Source organism: Armigeres subalbatus, chromosome 3 (genome assembly GCF_024139115.2).
Source record: "Armigeres subalbatus isolate Guangzhou_Male chromosome 3, GZ_Asu_2, whole genome shotgun sequence".
In the NCBI taxonomy this organism is placed as follows: Eukaryota; Metazoa; Arthropoda; class Insecta; order Diptera; family Culicidae; genus Armigeres; species Armigeres subalbatus.
The window spans coordinates 148,668,004-148,693,667 of record NC_085141.1 but is presented as its reverse complement, the minus strand read 5'-3'; the positions used below and the strand labels follow the sequence as shown (position 1 = coordinate 148,693,667).

The 25,664-nt window shown below is 40.9% G+C and overlaps 2 protein-coding genes across 3 annotated transcripts in view; both read left to right on the top strand.

Moving 5' to 3' along the window:
* LOC134226751 (uncharacterized) overlaps nt 1–25,664 on the top strand; it is a 392,985-nt gene that overhangs the window by 133,151 nt on the left and 234,170 nt on the right. The gene's annotated exons all lie outside the window — the stretch shown is intronic.
* LOC134228142 (uncharacterized protein K02A2.6-like) lies at nt 197–19,988 on the top strand. Its single transcript, XM_062709917.1, has 4 exons — nt 197–377; nt 1,229–2,212; nt 2,341–4,998; nt 19,791–19,988. The coding sequence occupies exons 2-4, from the start codon at nt 1,229–1,231 to the stop codon at nt 19,986–19,988; spliced, it is 3,840 nt and encodes a 1,279-aa protein (XP_062565901.1). The 5' UTR covers nt 197–377.

The window sequence follows — 25,664 nt, the reverse complement described above, 5'->3', positions numbered from 1 at the left end:
GGGGGACTTGATGATCGTCACTAGAAGCTTGATCTTCGTGTGAACATTGTGTGTGCTTGTCCTTCACGAAGTCATAAATCTCGTTGTCCTGCTTCCGTACTGTAGAGTGTAACAAACAACTCAGTGTTCCTTGATTACAACCCTGACTCAAACGTTAGAAATGAAATGAGAGAGTGAGCAACTAGACGGAGAGAGCATCAGGGAAATGAACCGAAACCAAGGTAAGAAGGCAGTTGGCTCGGCAGTTGGAAACAAGTAGTTGAGACGAACGGGTGCAAATAGCTCATAAGCCAAATCCCGAATATTCCTGGAAATAATATCCCGGCCATTGGATTCTACAATTGGCGCAGCGCGGTACGATCGAAATATTGGATAAGGTAAGGAATATGTTTGTCTTACGTTTACGCTTACGAATAATCGTATAGACATGGAATTTTTTTTTTTCAAAAAACGAAGCCTGTCGCAAACACAAAAAAAAAAACAAAATGGCTGACAGTGAGCCCGGTAATAACCGTAGCACTAAGCTAGCCATCCGCTGAAGGTATAACGAAAAGAGTACGACGAATAATTGAAATGTGAGACCGGTATATCCCGAAGCAAAAAAAGAGAGGTGAGTGAGTCCGGTTCTAACCGAAGCACATGAGCGCTCCCACTAGACCAGCAATAGACTGAAGAGTGCAAAGAATACTGCGTGAGACCGGCAAATCCGAAGCACAAAACAAAAAGGCAAAAAAAAAAAAAGTGGGTCCGGTTGCAACCGAAGCACATGAGCGCTCCCACTAGACCAGCAATAGACTGAAGAGTGCAAAGAATACTGCGTGAGACCGGCAAATCCGAAGCACAAAACAAAAAGGCAAAAAAAAAAGTGGGTCCGGTTGTAACCGAAGCACATGAGCGCTCACACTAGACCAGCGATAGGCTGAAGAGTGCAAGAGTATTATAATAGACCGGCATATAGCCATCTACTGAAGGGCGAATGAAAAGGGAAAAGAGAAAATAAAGTGATTCGCAAAAAAATTTCGCAAAAAAAAAAAGTGGTGTGAGTTCCATAAAGGTAGACAGATGTGCAGATAGCATGTAAAAGAATATGAAAAAATAAGAAATTGTTTTGCAAGAGTATTATCAAAATTTATGTATTTGTATTTGTGATCGAAATGTTAGAACCAGTTTCTGTTGGAATCAGATTGAAGATTTTATTCAAGAGGAAAATATCTCATATTACTTACAGATGAACGCTGATTACAAAACAAGTTGGCCATTGGAGCCATTCAACGATGCAGTGAATGGACTAGACCTCAGACGTGAGTGGGAAGAATGGCACCGGTCATTCGAGCTACTGGTGGAAATGCGCAACGTCGAAACGCAGCATGAGAAGCTGGTGCTCTTGCTGACACTAGGCGGTCGTGGCTTGCAACGAATTTATTATAATCTTGGCCCAGTTAGTGATGAAATTCAACCAACGCCGGTTCCAATACCATTCATGCCGGAAGAGGATCCAGAATATGATAACGCGATAAAACGCCTTCAAAAGTTTTTCATCGGAAAGAAGAATGATCGCATCGAGCTGGAATTGTTCCGTTCAATGAGGCAATCAAGCGACGAATCATTTAACAATTTTATTCTGAGATTGAGAACACAAGCCACGCGATGTGAATTCAAGGACCGTACTGAAATGGAAATCCTACATCAAATCACGATGGGCGCTAAGGACGAGAGAGTACGCGATAAAGGATTGGAGAATATGATCAACTTGGACGAACTGGTAAATTATGCAGTTAACCGCGAAATACTGATGAAGCAGAAAGAAAAGACAAAGCCATTCGGTAACGAGATTGGACCGGTAGCTGTGGCTGCTGTCCGACAAACACAAATGCAAAGACCAAGATTCAGAAGCGTGCGAGGGAGTTATACCGGTAACCGTACCTTCCGTGAGAGGTCCTTTAACCGAGACAATAGACCGATCAAGCGGGAGACCATGTCCGAATGTGGTCGGTGTGGCTCAGACCGTCATCAAACGGATTCGAATGGATGTTCGGCTCAGAAAGCAAGATGTAATAACTGCGGTCGCAAAGGCCACTTCGCTCGAAAATGTTTCACAAGGCAAACCGTTGAACCCAGATATCAAATCACCGAAGAGGCTAACACTCTTGGAAGAGATGCCGAATGGAAGGAGGAGCTGCCCCACCGTCCAGAACCAGGAGAAATGCTCAAGGTAGATGAATAATTTTGTCACTAGAACTAAAATATATTTTGTAGAATCCTTCAAAATCGTATAAAATACTTCTATAAATACACTTATTTGTTTTGTTCTGTTTTCACATTGGTACGTGGTATCTATAGGCAACAATGTCGAATCGGAACAGTGGCACTATCACATGTTTTGTTGACAAAACTCCGATAGACTTTCTCGTTGATTCGGGGGCTTCAATAAATACTGTCACGAACGAAGCATGGCTTGCTCTAAAGGAACAGAAAGCGAAGATATTCAAAACTAAATTTAAATGCGATCGACAATTTAGGGCATACGCAAGCGAAGCACCACTGAGTGTGCTTTTGGTATTCGAAGCATGGATCTCGATCAATGATACAAAGCCGAACGCTTATGCCGAATTTTTTGTAATAGAAGGGGCAAACAAATGCCTTTTGAGCAAAAGGACCGCAGAGGATCTAAAGGTGCTGAAAGTCGGTTTAGACGTCTGCAGGGTGGAACCAGAAATTGACCCCTTTCCGAAGTTCCCAAATATACAGGTGAAGCTGACAATTGACAAGAGCGTGCTTCCGCGGAAATTAGCTTATTTGCGAGTTCCTGCTCCGTTAGAATCACAAGTTGATGCAAAAATTTCTGAAATGCTACGTAGGGATATCATAGAGCGAGTTAATGGACCCCCAGAATGGATTTCTCCTATGGTCGTGGTTCCCAAAGGCAAAAACGACGTTCGACTCTGTGTTAATATGCGTTATCCTAACGAAGCTATTCAGCGAGAGCACTATCCGTTACCCGTTATCGACACGTTCCTTAACAAATTGAGGGGATCTACCTTTTTCTCCAGACTTGACATTACATCTGCGTTCCATCACGTTGAATTGCATCCCGATTCTAGAGCGATAACCACGTTTATGACCGGAAGAGGGCTTATGCGATTTAAAAGGTTGATGTTCGGCATTAACTGTGCGCCCGAGATTTTTCAGAGAATAATGTCGGAAATGTTGGCAGGCATTGAAGGCGTCATAGTATACATTGATGACATCGTTATAGCGGGCAGTACAATAGCTGAACACGATGCACGACTTGCAGAAGTACTGGAAGTACTCAAAGAAAACAATGTAAAATTGAACGATGCGAAGTGTTTGTATCGTGTCAAAGAGCTGGAGATTTTGGGCTTCAAGGTCGATGCACTAGGCATTAGTCCATCCAACGATAAAGTTGAAGCAATAAGAACTTTTCGCCAACCTGAAACGAAAGAAGAAGCAAGAAGTTTTTTAGGACTCGTAAACTTTGTAGGACACTTCATACCGAACCTATCCACAAGGAGCGAACCATTGCGACAATACATTCGAGGAGAAGTAAGCGCATATGGAGAAGAACAGCGCAAAGCCTTCGACGACCTTCGAAATGAACTCTCACGTGGTGTTCACAAGCTGGGATTCTACGATCCAAAAGACGTAACCGAAATGTATGTCGATGCTTCCCCAGTGGGCTTAGGAGCTGTTTTGGTGCAGAGAGACAAATCGAAAATACCAAGGGTAATAAGCTTTGCGTCCAAGGGATTAACACCGGCTGAAAAGGTTTACCCACAAACACAGCGCGAGGCATTGGCTGTTGTTTGGGCGGTAGAGAAGTTCTATTTATATCTGTTTGGTTTACACTTCACCGTTTTCACCGACCACAAAACGCTGGAATATATTTACGGAGGAAAACATCGCGATGGTAGACGTGCATGCTCTAGGGCCGAATCGTGGGCGCTCCGTTTATTGCCTTTCGATTTTGAAGTGAAGCATATCCCAGGAGTATCCAACATCTCAGACATACTGTCAAGGCTTTGTCCGGCATCAGCTTCAGCGTTCGATGACGATTCAGAACATTTTTTGTTCGCTATCGGTGACAACCCACTCGCTATTAGTTTGGATGAAATTATTGAAGAAACGCGTCGAGACGAGATGCTTATTGCCGTAACTAATGCATTACAAACAGATGAATGGCCGAAACACCTGTTTCGATATCAAGCATTCAGAAAAGAGCTTGGTATAATCAAGGGAGTAATTGTTCGCGACGAGAGGATAATTCTTCCAGACAGACTCAGAACTAAAGCGCTAGATATCGCACATCGTGGACACCCTGGTATTGTCACCATGCGTAGGATCCTCCGCGAAAAAGTATGGTGGCCATCGATGGATCGTGATGTGACTAACAGAGTTCAGGAATGTGCAGGATGTGCTACCGTGCGCAACGAGTACCCCCCTGAACCCATGATGAGGAAAGAAATGCCTGAAAGGGCTTGGCAAGAAATTGCGGTAGATTTCTTTACAGCAAAGGAATGTGCAACATTTCTAGTAGTTGTGGATTATTTTAGTCGCTTTCTACAGGTCATTGAAATGAAAAGCACAAATGCCAGCAAAACTATCGAGGCTTTGGAAGAAATATTTTCGCAACAAACCTACCCTGAGACAATCAGAAGCGATAACGGACCTCCGTTTTCTAGCGAGGAGTTTTCGAGGTACTGTTCACAACACAACATTAAACTAATCCGTACAATCCCTTACTGGCCGCAAATGAACGGGTTAGTAGAAAGGCAAAACCAAGGCATTTTAAGAACATTGCGGATTGCGAAGGCAACAAAGACTGACTGGCGGAAGGCACTGAAGGACTATGTATTCATGTATAATACTTCGCCCCATTCAGTAACAGATAAGGCTCCTATGGAGTTGCTAATGGGTCGGCCAGTCAAGGACATGCTACCATCTCTTAGAACGGAGCCAAGATTACGCCTTGAGGAAGATGTAAGGGAGCGAGATGCTATCAGAAAAATGCAAGGAAAATTGTATGCTGATGAGCGTAGACACGCCAAGGCTTCTGAAATCGAGGTTGGGGACACAGTTATGATGAGAAACTATGTCACAGGAAAACTTGAGCCAAAATTCCGTCTTGAACTATTCAAAGTTATTAAGAAAACTGGAAACGATACGATAATTGCTAATGCAGAAGGACTAATGTATCGAAGGTGCATAACTCATCTACGAAAATGGCCAACTTCAAGATCCACAGAATCAGAAACAGAATTAGCTCCAAGCTCAACCGACGATGTTCATTCCCCTTCAAAGGATTGCGACACTCAATCATCTCCGGTTAATCAGGAACAACCAACTCCGATCGTCCCGGAACAACGAACTCCAGCAAAACGAACTCTAAAAAGACCATACGTCGCAGCGGAGGAGCAACCGAAGCGCTCAAGCAGAAAAATCTGGGTGCTGCGGATAGAGCCACTTTTCTGCGCTCAAGCGAGTAGAGGGATATTTTGAAGTCACTCCCACAAACAAAATTATTTTGCAGTTACTTGGCTGTCAAACATTTCCCGCTCTTCGAATTTCTCTTTCCACGCTGCATGAGGGCGAACAAATGCGCTAGACTCTACATGACTTTACGATTGTTAACATACTTTCATGCTCCAATCAGCTGCTGAATCTCGTGAAATTTCGTAACGAGTGCTTTTCAATTGCATTCCTACTAATTTTCCACTCGAAATATAATGTGAGAATATTTGTTACAAAGAATACAAAACTCCAACAAAGTTTATTTTTATTTTTTCCCCAAATAATAACAATACTTCTCAATATTAGATCAGAAACGAACATAACCACAATCTTCAATGTTTGGCTCCGGCACAATAGAAAATTTTGGCTTCAGTTTGACAACCAAATCGATTCTATCCGCACCACCCAGAGAAAAATAATTGTTCCACAGCGTTACAGTCCGTAGATGAAACTGTTTGGAGCTTTAGTGTGAATGTAGAGGATAAATTCTGCAAACAAAAAGCAATTAAAGGAAACATTATTTGATAAATCATTTACCTGTTTTTTTTTCTTTGCTGACGGAATCCTTTATAATAAAACTAAAACAATACGGCTTTTGATTTTGTGACAGTTCCTGTGTTTGTTTTGGTCGGATTTTGTTGAGTTGACGATTATTGTAATTATGTAATTACAATAACTGAACAAATCCACACACAGGACTGTCATAACAATAAATAAGTATAGATTTATATTAGAGGATGTAATAACACACATCTAAAGAACTGTCAGAACGACCAGAATGGGCAATAATAAACAATGTGGATGAAGGGCCTGGAAAGCATTCCAGAATTTCCAGTGAGGTAAAGATTTCGTATAGAGAAGGTACGCGAATTCTAGTACTACACAAGTCGCATATGATTTATGGTATAGATAGACTCGCGGTAGATATAATGCCGTATAAGTTCCAAATGAAAGTAACTATTTAGCTAAGTTCGATTCTTGCTTCAGTTTAATTCGAGGTAGAGAAGGGATGTAGAGTGTAACAAACAACTCAGTGTTCCTTGATTACAACCCTGACTCAAACGTTAGAAATGAAATGAGAGAGTGAGCAACTAGACGGAGAGAGCATCAGGGAAATGAACCGAAACCAAGGTAAGAAGGCAGTTGGCTCGGCAGTTGGAAACAAGTAGTTGAGACGAACGGGTGCAAATAGCTCATAAGCCAAATCCCGAATATTCCTGGAAATAATATCCCGGCCATTGGATTCTACACGTACCTCCATCAGGTTGGACCTCCCAAGTTGTAGATTCTCCTGAGTAGCACTACTTTCCGATTTTTGGATGCAAGGGTTGACTTCGGTGCCTTATAACACCGTGTTCAAATGTTCAAAGGAATGGTGAATCTGAACCTATGACCTACCGGTATAGGTGACAGGTGTTGAGCGTTACCGGAGGCCTGCCAGGTTATTTACCGGAACGGAGGCAGACGAACCATTAGCCTGCTTGCCATTTCAAAAAGATGTCACTCTATTTTACTCAGGAAACAGAATAGCTCGACTGTCAGCCTATATACGCCTAATCCTATCCATAAACCGATAATCGTTCAATGTCGTTTGCCTTGTGAGCAGTATATCATATTCAGGATCTTACTGGTACGAATCCTGATGAGGCGGTTGGCACTCCTGTTGGGCTTGTGTGCTTTGAGCGGCGCACGATCGCTTTGATAGCGCCTGCTTGTAGACACATGTAGCTTTTTATAGAGGATCAACAGAGCCCACTGTCAAACCCCACCACAACCCAGACAGCCCCGTTAACTTGCAGTGGCTATATGGAGGGGTCAGCAAGCCCTTGAACAAAGTCCTTGCTGCCCTTTGTGTGTGTGTGTTTTTTTTCTTCCTAAGCAATGGAGGGGGAATCTGCTCAACAGACATCCTGGGTTGACCAGGAAGTGCGGGGTTTGGGGCCACCTCCAACGAGGGAGGCAGGACTACATCCCCGACCCGCTGAACCGTTTCCATTGCCACCAAGCCCATAGTCCCTTCGGTACAACCAGAAATTAATGCTTCAAAGGGGGGGCCAGTGCACAACGCACCCTCGGGATTAGCTGCGTGTCCTTGCAGTACCGAACATCGTGACTCGTTTTTTTAGAAGAACACCATGGTACCGTGCCAGCGCATTGCCGGTTTTCCAGGTGGCCTTACCACGCCCTATGTCCTCGGAAGGTGGGAAGGGTCGACTTCGCGCCTGCTTCCCTCCGCACGACTGGTATCAAGAATGATGATGCCGCGTGCACCCCAAATTGACCTCTCTGCGACAGGGTCTATTCGCCAACACACAGAGGGACTTGCCGACGCGGTGCTCACGCCTGCCACAGCCTTGACGAGGACCCCTTTTCGTCCTCGGGCTTGGAACCCGCCCGGTTGACCGACGCCGCGAAAGCGAAGATACCATGTTATTTTTCGTGCGGCCACTTGTTCGATAAAAGGATCGAGTTCGACCACAGCGCATGACCACCGGTATGACCCATGAAGCCGACTCCGATCCCTTGGACCACCGCTTATTTGCGCCTGAACTAGCCATCCTTGAGTCCACGCGCCACCTTCTGTGTAGCTCCGTGACGATTTGGGCGATAGCCGATAAAACGGCGTTCCAGCCAACTTCATCTTTACACATCCTCCGAACTAGGTTGTCCGGGGTAGTGTCCAGACCACATGTGGCAAGCATGTGGTGACGCGTGCGTGAAAACGTGAGCACACGAACAACACGTGTTCCGCCGTTTCCTCTAAACCTGCGCACACCAAACACTCGGGCGAGGCCGAGCAAGCCAGCTGCGTTACCTGCACTGTGATTTTGCAGCACGCTTAAACGCCGGGCACATCGAACCTCCCATGGGGTGCTTGATGTTCACAGCTGGAACAAATCAAACAATTGGGAGGGTTCGTGCAGCATTCTGCCTTATGTCCCTCCAATCCGCAGCGTCGGCAGAGATTGCTTCTGTCAGGGCCCTTGCAGTCCCATTGCTTGTGCCCCGGTTCCAGGCACTTGAAGCTAACTTCTGGTTGCTCGTATATGCCCACAGGGCATACCGACCATCCCACCTTGACGCTCCCTAACTTGACTACCTTGGAGGCGTCCGCTGCAGAAAGCCGAACCAATGCTACCTGCGTCCCTGCCGGACCTTCCCGTAGCCGAACGGCTGCGGTGGGCGTCTCCACTTCACACTGTCGCAGCAGTGCCGTGACGAGCTCTTCGACTTCGGTGATCTCGTCCAGGTCTTTAACCCTTAGATTCACCTCCGTAGTGAGTGCCCTCACCTTAACCGTCTCGCCTAGAACTTCATCCGCCAACTTCTTGTAAGCGGCGCCCTTTTGCGAGACGCCCCGCTTCAGCTCGAGGATCATCTCGCCCATCCGGGTACGTCTTATTCGACGTACGTCGGCGCCGAGTTCACCGAGCTTGACGTCACTCCTCATCGCCTTCAAAACGTCCGAGTACTTGTATTACATGTAAATGTTTTAATAAAGTCCTCAAGAAATAATTTCCAGAAGAATATTTAAATAAACATTATCTTATTCTTTGTTTTTCATTTTCTGAGAAATTGTATTATTAATTGTAATTAACTTGACGTAGACTCGGAGTTTGGAATTAAAACATCTAATAATTTTTCGTTGACGTATTAGCAGTACCTCCTCTATTTTAGTAGGGTTACTGCTCCTTGACTTGTTTCTTATTGTTGTGATTTTTTAGCAGTAAGCACGTATGTTGGCAAGAAGAAGCAACGAAATTGGTGCTGTATTTCTTTGTATGGAAAACGGGACAGTTTCACTAAAATTGCACATTTTGCACAAGTCTGAAAATTTTATAAATAGAATTTTTAAACTTCAAGTACCATCATCAATAAGACATTTATAAATGCCCTACATTTGCTTGAGTAAATAAGGGCTTAATAGTTAGAAACAAAGCAATTCTAATTATGTATTTAATTATTAGCTTTATTTCCAGAAGTTTTAAATAAACAAATTGCCAATAATTCTACACAGCATGGAAGTTGTCGTTTCCAATATCAATACCTATAATCAAACTCCATAGATCCAAAAGTTAGAAGTTAAATGTAAATACGCCACGTTTATAAAAGTCCTACGTCTACTCGCGGTTATGTTAAAAACATTACCCATTGCTCGTTTTTTCCCTCGTATTTTTGATCATGTGACTTCAATTCATCACCAAAAACTTTGCAACATGTTTCAAAAAGTCCTGAATAAATCAAAGAAAAATCACATGATAGTTAATATGCGTTAAACATTTAAGATGAATGCAAAATTGACAAAATGTAAATCGTGTAAAAACAGAATCCAGTGTATATCATTTTTATCAGGACTTCATCATACTATTGTAGACTTTCTTTAGAGATAGCTTGTAAACCTTTTCTCAAAATTGGAGGAATTTGAGAAGTGTACCGGGGCATTACTTGTCCTTTCCATATATATGGAACGTAGAGCCATTGAAAAAGAAGATACATATATATGGCAAAACAAACAAAAATCCGATGTGTCCCAATGACGTATTGATATAGGTACAATGCCGCAGATGAAAAAAAGCAAATTCCATCTAATAAAACCAAGCAGTGAAATTTGGCGTATGTCTGCAAATGATGTTATTCCGAGCAATATAAAGTAAATATACCAGGCCGGACACCCAAATACAAATAAGCATGACACGACGGCGATGCGCGCGTACGTTTAGATTATGTCTGACAGACTAATAAATGGATGATTTGCAGATGGTTGTGTATTTTTGTGCTTTGTTGGCTAGGCTATCTTGTTCGAGGGATAAACATCTGTTCACTTGTTTGGGCTGCTTAAATATTGCTCATTTGGATTGGGATGCGCTGCTGAACAGATTTATCAGACACCTATCATTAGCGATGTTATCACATTCTCGATAATGTTATGATTGTAAAATCGAATCACGCGGATTGATAGATGAAGCAGTTATTTTTCCAAAAGAAAGGAATATTTAATGTGAATGTTTCGAACAAAACTGGAAATAGAAAGAAAATTACTTGTTGAACGGGAATGTTTATTACCAAAAGGTTTGCAATAAAAAATCAGGCAAATTAATTTGATAAAATCAATTTTGATATTGCTAAATTTTGTTCGAGGAAATCAAACGTTGTTTCTACCTTAAAAATACACAACGATCCCATTGTAATTTGATTTAATCGTACAAATTCGAATGACACTTTTTATTAAGTTCAATTAAAACTGAGATATTTTCCGATACCTCGTTAATTGATAATTTAGTCTGTGTTGTTGGGCAATAAACACATAAAGCAGAACATATTTTCGTTAAGGGTTTGCGTATGATGCAAGGTAAGAAAGCACTTGGCACGAAGAGCTTCGTTGTTTTGTGAAGTCATCCACATTGTATGATCGCAATGGATAATATAGCAAGTGGTCTGACCAGTGTATAGATGAATTAGTCCCTGAGCTAAGTTTTAAGATTTGTCACGTTTTTGGAGCCCTACATGATATCTATCGACTGCTATATTCACTGTTCTTAGCTTCGACAGTGACCTTAGAACGACTCTTAAATTATCATATTTAAATTTTTTTCTTCTCAAAACACGATAGGGTAATATTATGCCTGTTGTATTCTCCATAACTTGTAGAAAAGAGTGGTGTCCAACCGCGTTGGAAAAACAAATGTTTTTCGGGTAAGATGTTATGGTGTTCAGCAAACTCAAGTAGCCGGCGGTAGATTGTCTTTTGAAAAAGCTTTATAAGTGTAAAGATGAAGTTGGCTGGAACGCCGTTTTATCGGCTATCGTCCAAATCGTCTCGGAACTACACAGAAGGTGGCGCGTGGACTCGAGGAATGGCTAGTTCAGGCCCAAATAAGAGGTGGTCCAAGGGAAGGAGTCGGCTTCATGGGTCATACCGTTGCCCTCTGGTCGAACTCGATCCTTTTATCGAACAAGTAACCGAACAACATGGTATCGTCGCTTTCGCGGCGTCGGCTCGTCAAGGCTGGGACAGGCATAGGCACCGCGTCGGCAAGTCAATTTAGAGTGCACGCGGCATCAACATTCTTGATACCAGCCGTACAGAGGGAAGCAGGCGCGAAGTCGACCCTTCCCACCTTCCGAGGGACATAGGGCGTGGTAAGGCCATATGGAAAGCCGGCAATGCGCTGGCACGATACCATGGTGCTCTTCTAAAAAAGCGAGTCACGATGTTCGGTGCTGCAAGGACACGCAGCTAACCTCGAGGGTGCGTTGTGCACTGCCCCCCCTTTAAAGCATTACTTTCTGGTTGTACCGAAGGGACTATGGGTCAGCGGCAATGGAAACGGTTTAGCGGGTCGGGGATGCAGTCCTGCCTCCCTCGTTGGAGGTGGCCTCTAACCCCGCACTTCCTGGACAACCCAGGATGTCTGTTGAGCAGATTCCCCCTCCATTGCTTAGGAAGAAAAAAAAAACACACACACACACACACACACACACACACACGCAACACAGTATGTTATGCCTGCAGTATTTTGCAAATTATTTTTTGGTATTATTACTTCGGTATTATACCTCTTATGCAAGGCAAGTTTATAACAGAGTAAGGTATCAATAACAGAAGAATAAGGTATTATTGTGTTCCCTAGTAACATTTTGGTTTTATACTGGTTTTATAACGTATAGTAAATTATGGTCTTCAAGAGCGTTATAAAATTGAAAATGTTACCTGGGTTATTTTCCCCTGCTCGGGTATTAACCTTTACCATTGATTTGACCCCCTTTCTTCCCCCCATAGCGTTCCGTAATTTGTTAAGGGTCTCTTACAGGAAATCTCAATTTTGTTTTATTCCGCTCAGTTTATTTTTCATTTTTCCCATTTTTATGCTCTAAACCATAGCATTTACACACAAGGGAAACAGTATTTACAGGACACTCTGGAAGCAAGCCATGCTGAAAAATAAACGTTACTTTCGCTTGTCGGTTCTGTGGTGGGACAATGCGGACCAACAGGGCTTTGATCATACAGCTTCGTTGGCAAACCAATATGAGATGTACTTTCGCAAAAAGGGCTGAGCTTATGGAGTGTCAGTTTTCACGAACAACTTTTATTGCATATTGGATTGAAGACACATTCAATAGCGGACTACTTCATCAAAATTATAACGGCTGAACCACATTCTCGTTTTTCTTGTTCGGAAATTTTTTTACGGATTTGCTCCGTAAAACTTGATAACTATAGTATATTTATATACGTACACACTTAAATCGATTATTTCAGCTCGGTAATTTTTTTACTGGTTTTGTCCTGTAAAAATTATTCCATACCGGAAGCTCGGTTAATGGTTGGAAAATTACTGACATCTGTAATATTGTTCACCGATCTTTCAGTAAAATGAAAAGTCAAAAATATTAACTACCGAGCTAATCGGTTTTCACATATATTTCTATATTTTCACCGTGTTCTGTAATCAATCTTACCAACGTCGTTAATTTTTAAACCGAGTTTTCAGTTAGCAGTCTTACGTCTTATGTGATACTTCAGAAAGCGCCATTTTTGAAACATCTCCTCGTGTTCAAAACTAATGAACGAAAAGCAGAAAATACGAATCAAACGAAATGAAATAGTGATATTCAACGTTTTGTGGGTAAGTAATATGATTAGACTGTAACTATGTTGTAAAATCAAAGTGTTTTCATTATATTTCCAGCAGTAGATACATTTTCCTCATGTGGCCCTTATCAATAGAAAGGACGCTACGCCCCGTCGAACTTCCAGTTTTTCCCCCAGATTGGATTTTGTTTTCAAAGAAACGGGATTTGCGGATTATATATGTATGCACAGAAGTATACGAACAAAATAATATGTAAATGAGAGTAATTCAAATAAAACATGTTTAATTTTAATTTTTCATATTTATTTACGTCGGAAATATTAAAAAAAAAACAAAATTACAAATCGCTCGGTATTTTTTTTACAGGTGCACCGCAAAAAAGTACTGGAAAACTGTAAGAAAAAGTACTGAGATATCAGTAAAACTGATTTTTTTGACATGTGAACGAACATGTGAATTACCGTAATGCTCGGTATTGTTTTACCGATTGCTCAGTTGGTTTTACAGAACATCTCGGTAAAATTTGACATTTCATCGAATAGAACGCAGTACCGAGGACTCGGTAGTCAATGTGGTTTACCGAGCTGACTACCGAGAGCTCAGCTGTTGAGAATTCGGTAATCTGATAACCGAGCCCGGTAATAAAAATTAAGTGTGTATACGTGATATTTTCTGGGTATTGCACTAAAAGTCAGTAAAAGCGATTATTGTGAGAACTCAGTCAAAACCAGGGGTCTGCGAGGCGGCCATGTTTTCGATGCCAGCATGAGAATCATCGATCAATTTAATACCGAGGCGTAAGAGTAAAATCAGCAGTGATTCATTTCTGCAGATTTGAACTACGAATGAATCACGAGATTCAAATATTTTTCAATTGTTTTGGTGTATGAATGCGTCATTTTATGTACATATCAATCCACTTTGCATTAACCGCACCTTCCTCAGCAGCAACATAATCATTTCATTTAATGGAAAAAAGTCAAACATGAATAGAACACTGCTGTGGAAGCCTGTGAGTTTGTTCTATTTTGGCTCATATTCAAACTAGAATAGTATTCGAAAATTTGCAACCAAACTGAATCACTACTGATTTCACCCTAACCATAATCGTCGAAAATCTTCCATTGAAAATATGTTTTAAATATCATGATGTTTTGGCGAAGTAGAGCGCTTGGTGCCCATTGAAATATGTTTTTTTAAAGGCATCAATTTTCTTGTTTAAATACACCTCGCATTCATATTTTCGCAACATTTCTTTAAAAATAATGAAAAATAATTACGACTAATTGGAAAAAAAAACTTGCTGATGAATAATGTGTATAGCCGCTAGACGTTCTAAATACTCACGCTCCTCTAATGTGAAAGTGTACTATACACATGTGGAAGTGTTGGCATGAGAAATGGATTGCGAGTGATTTGAGTATGCGTCCAATTTGGGAATCTCGAGCTCATTCAGTAGCCGGAAATCTGATTGCCCACTCACGGGAGCTGTACACATCGGCTCGGACACCAATAAGCGGGCGCGGAACCACACAACCTTACTAGGTCCTAACCTCAATAGCAGGTGTCCAGCATTCGCGTGGTGTGTGATCCAGTAAAATTGGCGACTGGTACTCACTGGTCACCGGCAACGTAGAATGATACGACCTTGCACTGTCGTTCCTCACACTTTTCGGGGTACGAATTTAACGACACTTGCGACACGGACATGCGGTGCTGTTCGCAGTCGATCTCTACTTCACTCCGACGGACACTCCGGTTTCCACAACGGACTAAACTCGACTGCCCATTTCTCTTCATCTCCCGGTTTCATCTCCTTTTTCTCTCCCCTCCTTTCCACATCCTTCACGTTTTTTTCCTCTTCCTTCTATTGCTCTCGTCTCGGGGTTGTCGTATCCGACTTTTTGTGCCCATAGGGATGTGGGATATTTATAGCACTCAACCGTTAGATATTGTTGGGGGGGTATTGTTATACAAGTTCAAATTAATAGCCAAAATTTTAAACAATTTTACAAAATTTAATCAATTTAAACAAAAACAACTAGTATTTCTACGAATCTAATTTAAATCAAAACCGATCGGAGTTGAGTCCACATTGTGACGGGTGCTAACGGTAACAACACACACACATGATCGGTATATAACACTATGGGTATCTGGGCCTTCTATCAAATAGTTATTTTTGGAGTAATCCTACAGGGTGTGTTTCGAATTCAAGTGCCCATGTATCCGCTCTTGTTAGCACAGCCATTATTATCATCACAGGACTCGTTTTTGAGGTACATATTATTGATAGCTTTTATCTTTTTCTTTTTTTCTATAGGTAAGCAGTCTGGCCCCAATTGTGCCATCTATGACAGGTGAAGTACTTATCACCGTAAGGAAGTTTTATTGTCCCAAGACTCGGTAGTCAATGTGGTTTACCGAGTTGACTACCGAGAGCTCAGCTGTTGAGAATTCGGTAATCTGATAACCGAGCCCGGTAATAAAAATTAAGTGTGTATACGTGATATTTTCTGGGTATTGCACTAAAAGTCAGTAAAAGCGATTATTGTGAGAACTCAGTCAAAACCAGGGGTCTGCGAGGCGGCCATGTTTTCGATGCCAGCATGAGAATCATCGATCAATTTAATACCGAGGCGTAAGAGTAAAATCAGCAGTGATTCATTTCTGCAGATTTGAACTACGAATGAATCACGAGATTCAAATATTTTTCAATTGTTTTGGTGTATGAATGCGTCATTTTATGTACATATCAATCCACTTTGCATTAACCGCACCTTCCTCAGCAGCAACATAATCATTTCATTTAATGGAAAAAAATCAAACATGAATAGAACACTGCTGTGGAAGCCTGTGAGTTTGTTCTATTTTGGCTCATATTCAAACTAGAATAGTATTCGAAAATTTGCAACCAAACTGAATCACTACTGATTTCACCCAACCATAATCGTCGAAAATCTTCCATTGAAAATATGTTTTAAATATCATGATGTTTTGGCGAAGTAGAGCGCTTGGTGTCCATTGAAATATGTTTTTTTAAAGGCATCAATTTTCTTGTTTAAATACACCTCGCATTCATATTTTCGCAACATTTCTTTAAAAATAATGAAAAATAATTACGACTAATTGGAAAAAAAAACTTGCTGATGAATAATGTGTATAGCCGCTAGACGTTCTAAATACTCACGCTCCTCTAATGTGAAAGTGTACTATACACATGTGGAAGTGTTGGCATGAGAAATGGATTGCGAGTGATTTGAGTATGCGTCAATTTGGGAATCTCGAGCTCATTCAGTAGCCGGAAATCTGATTGCCCACTCACGGGAGCTGTACACATCGGCTCGGACACCAATAAGCGGGCGCGGAACCACACAACCTTACTAGGTCCTAACCTCAATAGCAGGTGTCCAGCATTCGCGTGGTGTGTGATCCAGTAAAATTGGCGACTGGTACTCACTGGTCACCGGCAACGTAGAATGATACGACCTTGCACTGTCGTTCCTCACACTTTTCGGGGTACGAATTTAACGACACTTGCGACACGGACATGCGGTGCTGTTCGCAGTCGATCTCTACTTCACTCCGACGGACACTCCGGTTTCCACAACGGACTAAACTCGACTGCCCATTTCTCTTCATCTCCCGGTTTCATCTCCTTTTCTCTCCCTCCTTTCCACATCCTTCACGTTTTTTTCCTCTTCCTTCTATTTCTCTCGTCTCAGGGTTGTTGTATCCGACATTTTGTGCCCATAGGGATGTGGGATATTTATAGCACTCAACCGTTAGATATTGTTGGGGGGGTATTGTTATACAAGTTCAAATTAATAGCCAAAATTTTAAACAATTTTACAAAATTTAATCAATTTAAACAAAAACAACTAGTATTTCTACGAATCTAATTTAAATCAAAACCGATCGGAGTTGAGTCCACATTGTGACGGGTGCTAACGGTAACAACACACACACATGATCGGTATATAACACTATGGGTATCTGGGCCTTCTATCAAATAGTTATTTTTGGAGTAATCCTACAGGGTGTGTTTCGAATTCAAGTGCCCATGTATCCGCTCTTGTTAGCACAGCCATTATTATCATCACAGGACTCGTTTTTGAGGTACATATTATTGATAGCTTTTATCTTTTTCTTTTTTTCTATAGGTAAGCAGTCTGGCCCCAATTGTGCCATCTATGACAGGTGAAGTACTTATCACCGTAAGGAAGTTTTATTGTCCCATAAAATGTTTTATTTTGAATGTTACGATCAATTATAGACCAACATTTGAAAAGGGCGTAACAGCCAAAATTTATTCCTTCTGATTCTTCGTCTACATATAAAGCTCAAAGTTTGAACTCCGCAAAACGCTCCAACGCTTCTATGCAAATCGATCAGAAAGAGTTTGCCGCCGTACCAAACTGACTCTGTACAAAACGCTCATTAGAGCGGTAGTCCTCTACGGACACGAGACCTGGACAATGCTCGCGGAGGACCAACGCGCACTTGGAGTTTTCGAGAGGTGTTGCGTATTATCTATGACTGGCGGGGTGCAGATGGAAGACGGTACATGTAGGAGGCGAATGAACTACGAGTTGCATCAGCTGTTGGGAGAACCGTTCATCGTTCACACCGTGAAAATCTGACGTCTGCGGTAGGGTGTAAAACTGACTAACCCAGAAATGTGCATTTTTATTTGACATTTTCGTTTATGCTGAAAACTCGGGATAATGTAAAATTATTCTGTTGAAATTTCTGGGTGATCCGACATCCTGGGCACTAGGAATCATCACTGCACTTGCCCTGCAAGATTAAATTCACGCGGCAGGCAATTAATAACAATGAAATAGATCTGCTAAAATTTCATATATGCATGACCAATAGACCTCTTTATGTTTTCAAAAAGTATCAAAATCTCATTCTTATGCTAAAATAAGCCTTCTGTCAAATTTTCAGCTAATTCGAATAAAATTTCGAAGTGGCTCAAGTCTAGTGTTTTACGTGCATTAAAACAGTTTTCCGTAAGTGTCGTTATACTACAAAATTCTTGAATTTATTACAAATCAATGTTTATTTATAATATTATTATTCCTCTTTTTTCCCTGGATATTTGAGTGATATAATTGTTAATATGCAATTTACCGTTATTTTTTTTTTATAAATCAGAAGCTGAACATTTGTCATAAATTTACTCGTAAGGATTTAGTGAATCAAAACCACGGACATCAGAATATATTTCTTGCACTTGTCAGAGGCGTAACTGCATTAAGGGGCCATCCACAGAGTACGTCACGTTCCTAGGGGGTTGTAAGTTGTAGGTGTAATACAAAAAGTTTGACGAAGGGGGGGGGGGTTGGTTGAAAATTGCCAATTTTGCGTGACGTACTTTATGGATCTTCCCTTAATCGCTTTCTCTTCGTCAATGTTTTCTTGCTACTAATGTAGCGAATTGTGACAGTTTGCCAAAGATTTCATGGTTTGGTGTGATAAAGCATGATTGCAACTTACGTTAGAAGCAACAATCATGGGTGTAGCTTTCGAAGCAATGTAGTTATTACTAGACCAACATTTGAAAAGGGCGTAATAGGCTTCGTCTACACATACAGCTACATATGCGTATAAAGAATCAGAAGGAATAAATTTTGGCTGTTACGCCCTTTTCAAATGTTGGTCTAGAATTTACAACTAATTCAATATTTTTCGGCAACTCGGCCGAAAATATTTTTTATTATATCTTGGCTGCGCATATGCACGTATTTCGAAATGGACAAGTTGATAAGAAATTTGGGAAAAGAATACACGCGTCTTGGAGGGACTCGTACCCTCAACCTCCTACTCTCTGAATAGGCGTTATAACCCCTACGCAACATATTTTTCTTATTATTGGCATTACATCCCCCATTGGGATATTGTCGCCTCCCAGCACTTCCACAGTTATTAACCATTTTCGTCAATTCCATTCGTAAAGTCAATGTCGACTTCACTCCACGAACAGCCTAGATAGCCGTGTGGTGTCGGCAGCTGGTTATCTGGCTAAGAATAACATTACGGATTGCCTGTTTCAGTGGTAAAAGTCCACCATGCAGGTGACCCCTAATTCTCGGTGTGATGCGGCTTTATGCTTACCGTGCCTACGAATGCATGGTTAGGTAGGTCTAATAAGAACCTAACCGCAAACGAAGCCTGTGAAGCACCAGGGCCCCCTTCACAGTATTTAGCCCTCGCTGCGCTAACCGGAGCTATGGCGTAGTTGACTTTTTGCTTCTCCGAGATAATCGGCTACTCTTATTAAATCTCAACGTGAGGTTAAATAAGAGTGGGGTTATGAATATGTGTTTTACTTAGTTTTTCAACAAATTGTCACCTATATGGATTAGCATTATGCGTTTTTTTACAATGTACTTTGTGTCTCTCACCTATATGGATTCGCATCATGCGTTTTTCACAGTGTACTCTGTGTTTCGTCTTTCACGTTCGGCTTCGGCTACTCTTGTTTAATCTCAACTTGAGGTTAAATAAGGGTGGGGTTATGAATATGTTTTTTTTACTTAGTTATTGTCACGTATATGGATTCACATTATGCGTTTTTTACAGTGCACTCTGTGTTTCGTCTTTGACGTTCGTCCATTGTCACGTCCTCAGTGTTTTTGTGACACCTCTCTTTAGTCCCTAGCTGGATGCGTGCTTTGGCGATGCCAAGCAATGGTGATCGATCTTGTGCCAGGCACTGAATTCCAACGAACGATAAACGGAAAGGGTTTTACCATAAACGCGGTGCTCGAACCGTTCTCGTTTATGTGGGAAAATCCTGACCTCATGACAATCAATGGTTCAGCAGAACCACAGTTGAGGATAAACCTGTAAGAATTGAGTCCCTGAGGAAGGTCCCAAACGGACCGAAACGTTGGACAAGATTAAATAACAGTGTTTTGATTTTGTCAAGACTGAAAAGCCATCTCCGAACCATTAAACTACAGTCGAAATTAATAGATTTTAGATCATTAGAGCCATTATTGTCTAGTGGGATGGGTGGAAGGTGGAATGGGCCGAGGCTTGGATTTCAGTATTTTAGTCATTTTCCAGAACGGCTTAGCATAATCCGTTAAATAAAAATGATAATTTTTGTGATTCGATTGCAGCGTGCCTTAAGCTCAGGCAGTCCAGTACGCTGAAACTGCCTGCGAGTGACATTCCGCAATCGAATCAAATCTTTGGTGAGTGTATCGATGTTTAAGGAGTTGCTTACCTGCCAAGCCGTCGGGACATGCTGCTCTCTGGCCACCGAGATTACCTCTTCGATGGTGCACAGCTGGCGGTCGATACTTTCCGGCGTCTCCGGACGCACCTCGTAATCGACGGAGTTGTCGACGCACTGCTGGAACCGCTGCCAGTTCATGACTCGCACACGGCAGACACTGCTTCTTTTATAGAGAAGAAAATCTTGTCCAAAGAAAATCTTGCGGTGGACCCGAAGGCCCGTGACATACCGCATTCTGATGTCCGTGTTAGGAATGGACGGGATTGGTTACATATGAAATTTTTGCTGGCTTTGCAAAAATTAAAATTTTCATTAGCTTATCGTTAATATTCCTAAATTTCAATGAAATAGGCAAATTGCTGGAAAGTGTCCGAGTTGATTGATATATAAATCTTAAAAATCCATCGAAAGACAAAGGCGCTAGTAACGTTCGAAATCTTCCCTTGCAGCGTAACGCTCTCAATTTCCCAAAATCTAAATGACAGTATAGTAAAGAAAGACGTAAGTCTTACGTCAAAATCATCAAAATCGGTTGGAAGATGACTGAGTTATTAGCCAATACTTCCTGACCACTTTTCGTGACGGTCTCAAATTTGATTCTGCAGAATGACCCCCCTATATTTCTCGAAGGACGTATTCTACGTCAAAAATACGTTAAAATTTAAGAAGTGATTTTTCAAAATCCACAAAGACTCTCAGATACCAGATTCTTGTACATCACTCAATAAATATTGATTGTTATATGGAGTATTTTTGGACAACTTTACTATTTAATCTTTTAGGTATGATCCAAATTCTCTAAATATGGTAACCGTATCCTTAGTTTTACTACGAACAGTAAAAGTAGTGAGGTTTTAAGGAGATTTTCCAAAATTATACACTTTACGATGGTTTCAGTTGATGCGTCGTGCTTTGAATATCCGGTTTACCCTTAGTTTTTGCTTGAAAAACTATTGAAATCCTTAATAAATTTGACTCCCCTGCACTTACAGTGGAGCAACTGTATCAATAGTGGCGAGTCTCATAACAAATCAATGGACAGCACCACTATGGGAACCAAAATAAATTTTTACCACCACTAAAGGAACAGTGTACCCATTAGTGGTGCAAGCAATATTTGGTAGTTGTTGATGTTGAATAACATCAAACTCTTTTTTGTTAGCAAATTAATTAGTTTATCTGTTCCTCGGAGACGAGCCAGCCTCGGGCTGAAAGTCTCTTTAATAAAGACACAAAAAAAAAGTTTATCTGTTGGCTAGCCAAGACATAAAAACTGTTAATTTAAATAAATATTTTTTGTAGATCTATAGATCTAAGATCTAATAATTCGACTATTGGCACTGTTATCATATAAAATACTGACCATTTTACTTTCCTTAGTAAGTAAGGGGCGCCTAATGTAGGTTCCGCCAAGGGCGCCACGTTATGGCTCTGGTCTCAATACATCGCTCTGCAACGGATTGGACTACAATTAGACATGACTCGACTTGAAAGGTCACATTAAAACAACTGATTCACAGAAACACTGCTGAAACAGTAGGCATACAGAATTCAGTCTAAAAGTCCCTGGTATTACTCACCAATACACTTAGATTTCAAGTTGTGCAGTAATTATTTCAACTTGTCTGTTAACGAACAAAACAATCAATCGTTTGAATAGTCTTGCTCCGTCAACTTTCAATTACACAGTTCGATGGATGCTTGATCAAACTCCATTCACACGAAGCCATCCATTTCAACACTCTTACTTATGACTGATCATCTCATTAACTCCTAAGCGCGAACATTCATCAGCGGAATGACGCTCCTTCCTAATTGCTGCCATAATACCTATGGCACAATAGTTTTCAACGTGCTACCCAGTGAAATCTGAATGATTAAGCCGGCTTACCTACGTCCACTTAGAGTTTGTTACGAGCAAAAACTACGGAGCGGAATGATAAATAAGTGCCTGCCGCAGTCTGGAGAGGTTTGTGAAGCCGCTATTGAAACTTGTATGCTCGAACGGAACGATATGCCTTCTACTGTGGTTACCATGATGACAAAAAGAGACATTTCAGTATTAACCGTACACACTTCCAGAAGCTGTCGAGTGATTTATTGTTTTATTAATAAAGAATTGCAGTTTTTGGTCTCGGGTTAGATTGGTAGCTTTTTTTTTCATTTTGATATGTGTAAGAGTATCTCAAGGTTATAAGATCACTTGAAAACTAAAGCTCGGGAACCCATAGCATTACCATACTTCCGATGGTACCTATATACCTACAAATGAATTTGGCTCGACGTTTTTTAAACTCAATTAAAACCTTTAAATAAAATTAAGTTTTGGCGAGAAGCATTTGCTATATTATTAAAACTCATCGTGTTTTGAATGAGCTTGGTGGTCTAGTGGCTACCTTTTCTGCCTTTTAAGTAGTAGGTCGTGTGTTCAATTCCTGACTCGTCCCTTCATACTTTGGATTTTTAGCTTAGTTCATTGGTTTATCTTATCATGTTCTACCAAAACGATTTCTAATGTTATAACCTTCCACACACAAATCCAAAAACTCCTGTGGCACCTATGAGAGGTCGTACACAGTTCGAGCAAAACCTGTAAATTTCCGTTCAAGTGGAATTAATAAATTGACCTCCGTGTTTAACAACATAATAAAGTTATAGGTTGATTTAAATTTACACGTGCTTTAATTTTATGGTTCTTATTTGAATTGAAAACAAAAAATAATGTAAACAAGGGGAATCGAACTTCGGTCCGCAGAGTGAGAGCCAATCTCGTTAGCCACTCGAGAATTTTTTCTTGCGAGCCGATTCAGATATAACAGGTTAGGCGTTCTGATGATTCAATTATTCTTCATCAGACTTAACGGTAGCTTAAATTTACACAAATAAAAAATAAATAGAAAACGAAAAAAAAAATTAAAATGAATATTGTTCTAGGGTAGTCAGCTAATTCCCGTCGTAGTTTTTACTACACCCAGTTTTTTTTTACACGGGTGTGTTTTAGTTGATAAGTTATTTAGCGTTAATGAAACTATGAGTTAATCAAAAGATATTTTAGTTACTAGATAAAGATTGTCGCTTCGGTTCCCTTTGTTCTGCTGTCCGGAACATGTTGGGTATCAAGCTGTCAAATCGTATGGTTTTTCCTTCTTTGACATTTAGCTCCCTTATCCTCGCCAGCAAAAGATGTTCCGGACAGCGACGACAGCGACGACAGCGACAATCTTTATCTAGTAACTAAAATATCTTTTAGTTAATCCCATGAAAAAAATCACAAAAAAATCCAAAAAAAATCAGGTGGTATTTAAAAAGCTGTGAAAAATCAGGTTAACCGGGAAATTAAAGAATACCAACCGTGTAAAAAAATATTGGGTGTACTTGGTTTTCAAATCCAATTTAAACGCTAGCCCAACTACTGACTGTACTTGTCATAAGACGAGTTTGTACAATCCCATTCAATTCCACCATTTAATTGTACCTTGACATTTGAATTTCGGATTGAATGACCGCGTCATCATTAATTTAACGTAAGGAAAGTAGAAAAAAGAAGCGAGATCCACGGCTGTTCAACAACATTATCTGTAATCGGAAAGCTAATAGAGTAGAGTGGGGTAAGAGTACGTTTTCGATTTTTTGATAAGATAAACTAGAAGCACTGCATCAGTTTGACAGGTATTCGGGCCAACTATTATCATGTGTAATTGTAAACGATTTGAATAAACAACAAGGGAGATTTGGAGTTAGATAACTTTTTGGTCATTTTGCTAAAAATAATTGAATTTCCGCAACTAGTATTTCATTACCATATATACGTTCAATCAGATGAACATTATACCATTTCGATAACCTATTGTATAGAGTACTTTATGGTACAGAACACCAATCCGGTTGGTTTTCCAAGAAGTCAAAACCATTACTTGAATAATTTTGGGACTTTTGGGTAAAAGTACGCAGGAATCGGTGGAGCAAGAGTACGCATATGAATCTTCAAGTTATGATGTCAAACCCGTATCTCCGGCCGAAATTAAATTTCTTCCAAAGCGTTAAGATCCACAACTAAGAAAAAAGGGACAGATTTGAAATTATCACAAGTTTTTAGGATAAGTTGAAGTAATTCGGTGTTAGAAAGGACTTAGCGAACAAAGCACTGAAGCGAAATAATGAAATTCTATTAGGACTTGTTGTACATAGTACGAAAACACAATTTCATCTAAATGATAATTTCATTTAATCAAAAGAAACATTCATAAATTACACAACGTTTAGCTGGGAGGGGTTGTGAGATGTGTGACGATCCATATAATGTTTAGAGGATTCATACAAATAGTGTAAAATAGGGGGGGAGGGGTGATGAAATAGCATAGCATAGCATAGCATATGTGATTGTACAAATCGTGGGTGGCTATACAATGCTCAATTCAAGCTCCATCCGGAATAAGGGCGAATGTCGCAAGAGAAGACTCTCCCCGTCGACCCCCTCTCCCTTAAACAAAAGTGACAAGCAGCAGATCTCTCTCTGGTTTATCACTTCAGAACGAAAGAAAACAATGCGAACTTGCATTCTGAGGTGATAAACTGCAAAGAAACTCCCTGCCTGTCACTTTCATTCAAATGAGGGGAAGTCGACGAAGAGAACCCTCTCCCGCGACACCCGCCCCCTTACCAGACAGAGCTTGAATTGAGCAATCTACTGTATATTGTCGCAAATTGGTACTTGGGATTAGTACCTTTTCCTATACAGTAGCAGTTGTATACCTGGCCACGTCCTTACAATCACGGAAGGAAGGGAAAGAATGCTAGTTCAACATCTACTAGTGAAGATGCAGGGAACCCATACTACCTTCATAGATGTCTCGGGAAGGAAAATTTGTGTTAGTGGGAAAGGTAAATAATAGGGAGCTCTATTCGACAATATAGAGCGTTTGTCAATAACAGTATATGCTGTAAAAGTAATAAAATATATTCATCAATTTACTTACGAACCGTCCTAAGGGAAACACAAAATTTCGGCAAATCGCGCGATCGTTCTGCCGTCCGAAACAAGAGCCAACACGCACTGAACTAATTAACTTTATTACCGGCCGCGCAATGCAAAACACGAAATTTCGGCAAATAGCGCGGTCGTTCTGCCGTCGAAACAAGAGCCAACACGCACTGAACTAATTAACTTTATTACCGGCCGCGCAATGCAAAACACAAAATTTCGGCAAATCGCGCGGTCGTTCTGCCGTCCGAAACAAGAGCTAACACGCACTGAACTAATTAACTTTATTACCGGCCGCGCA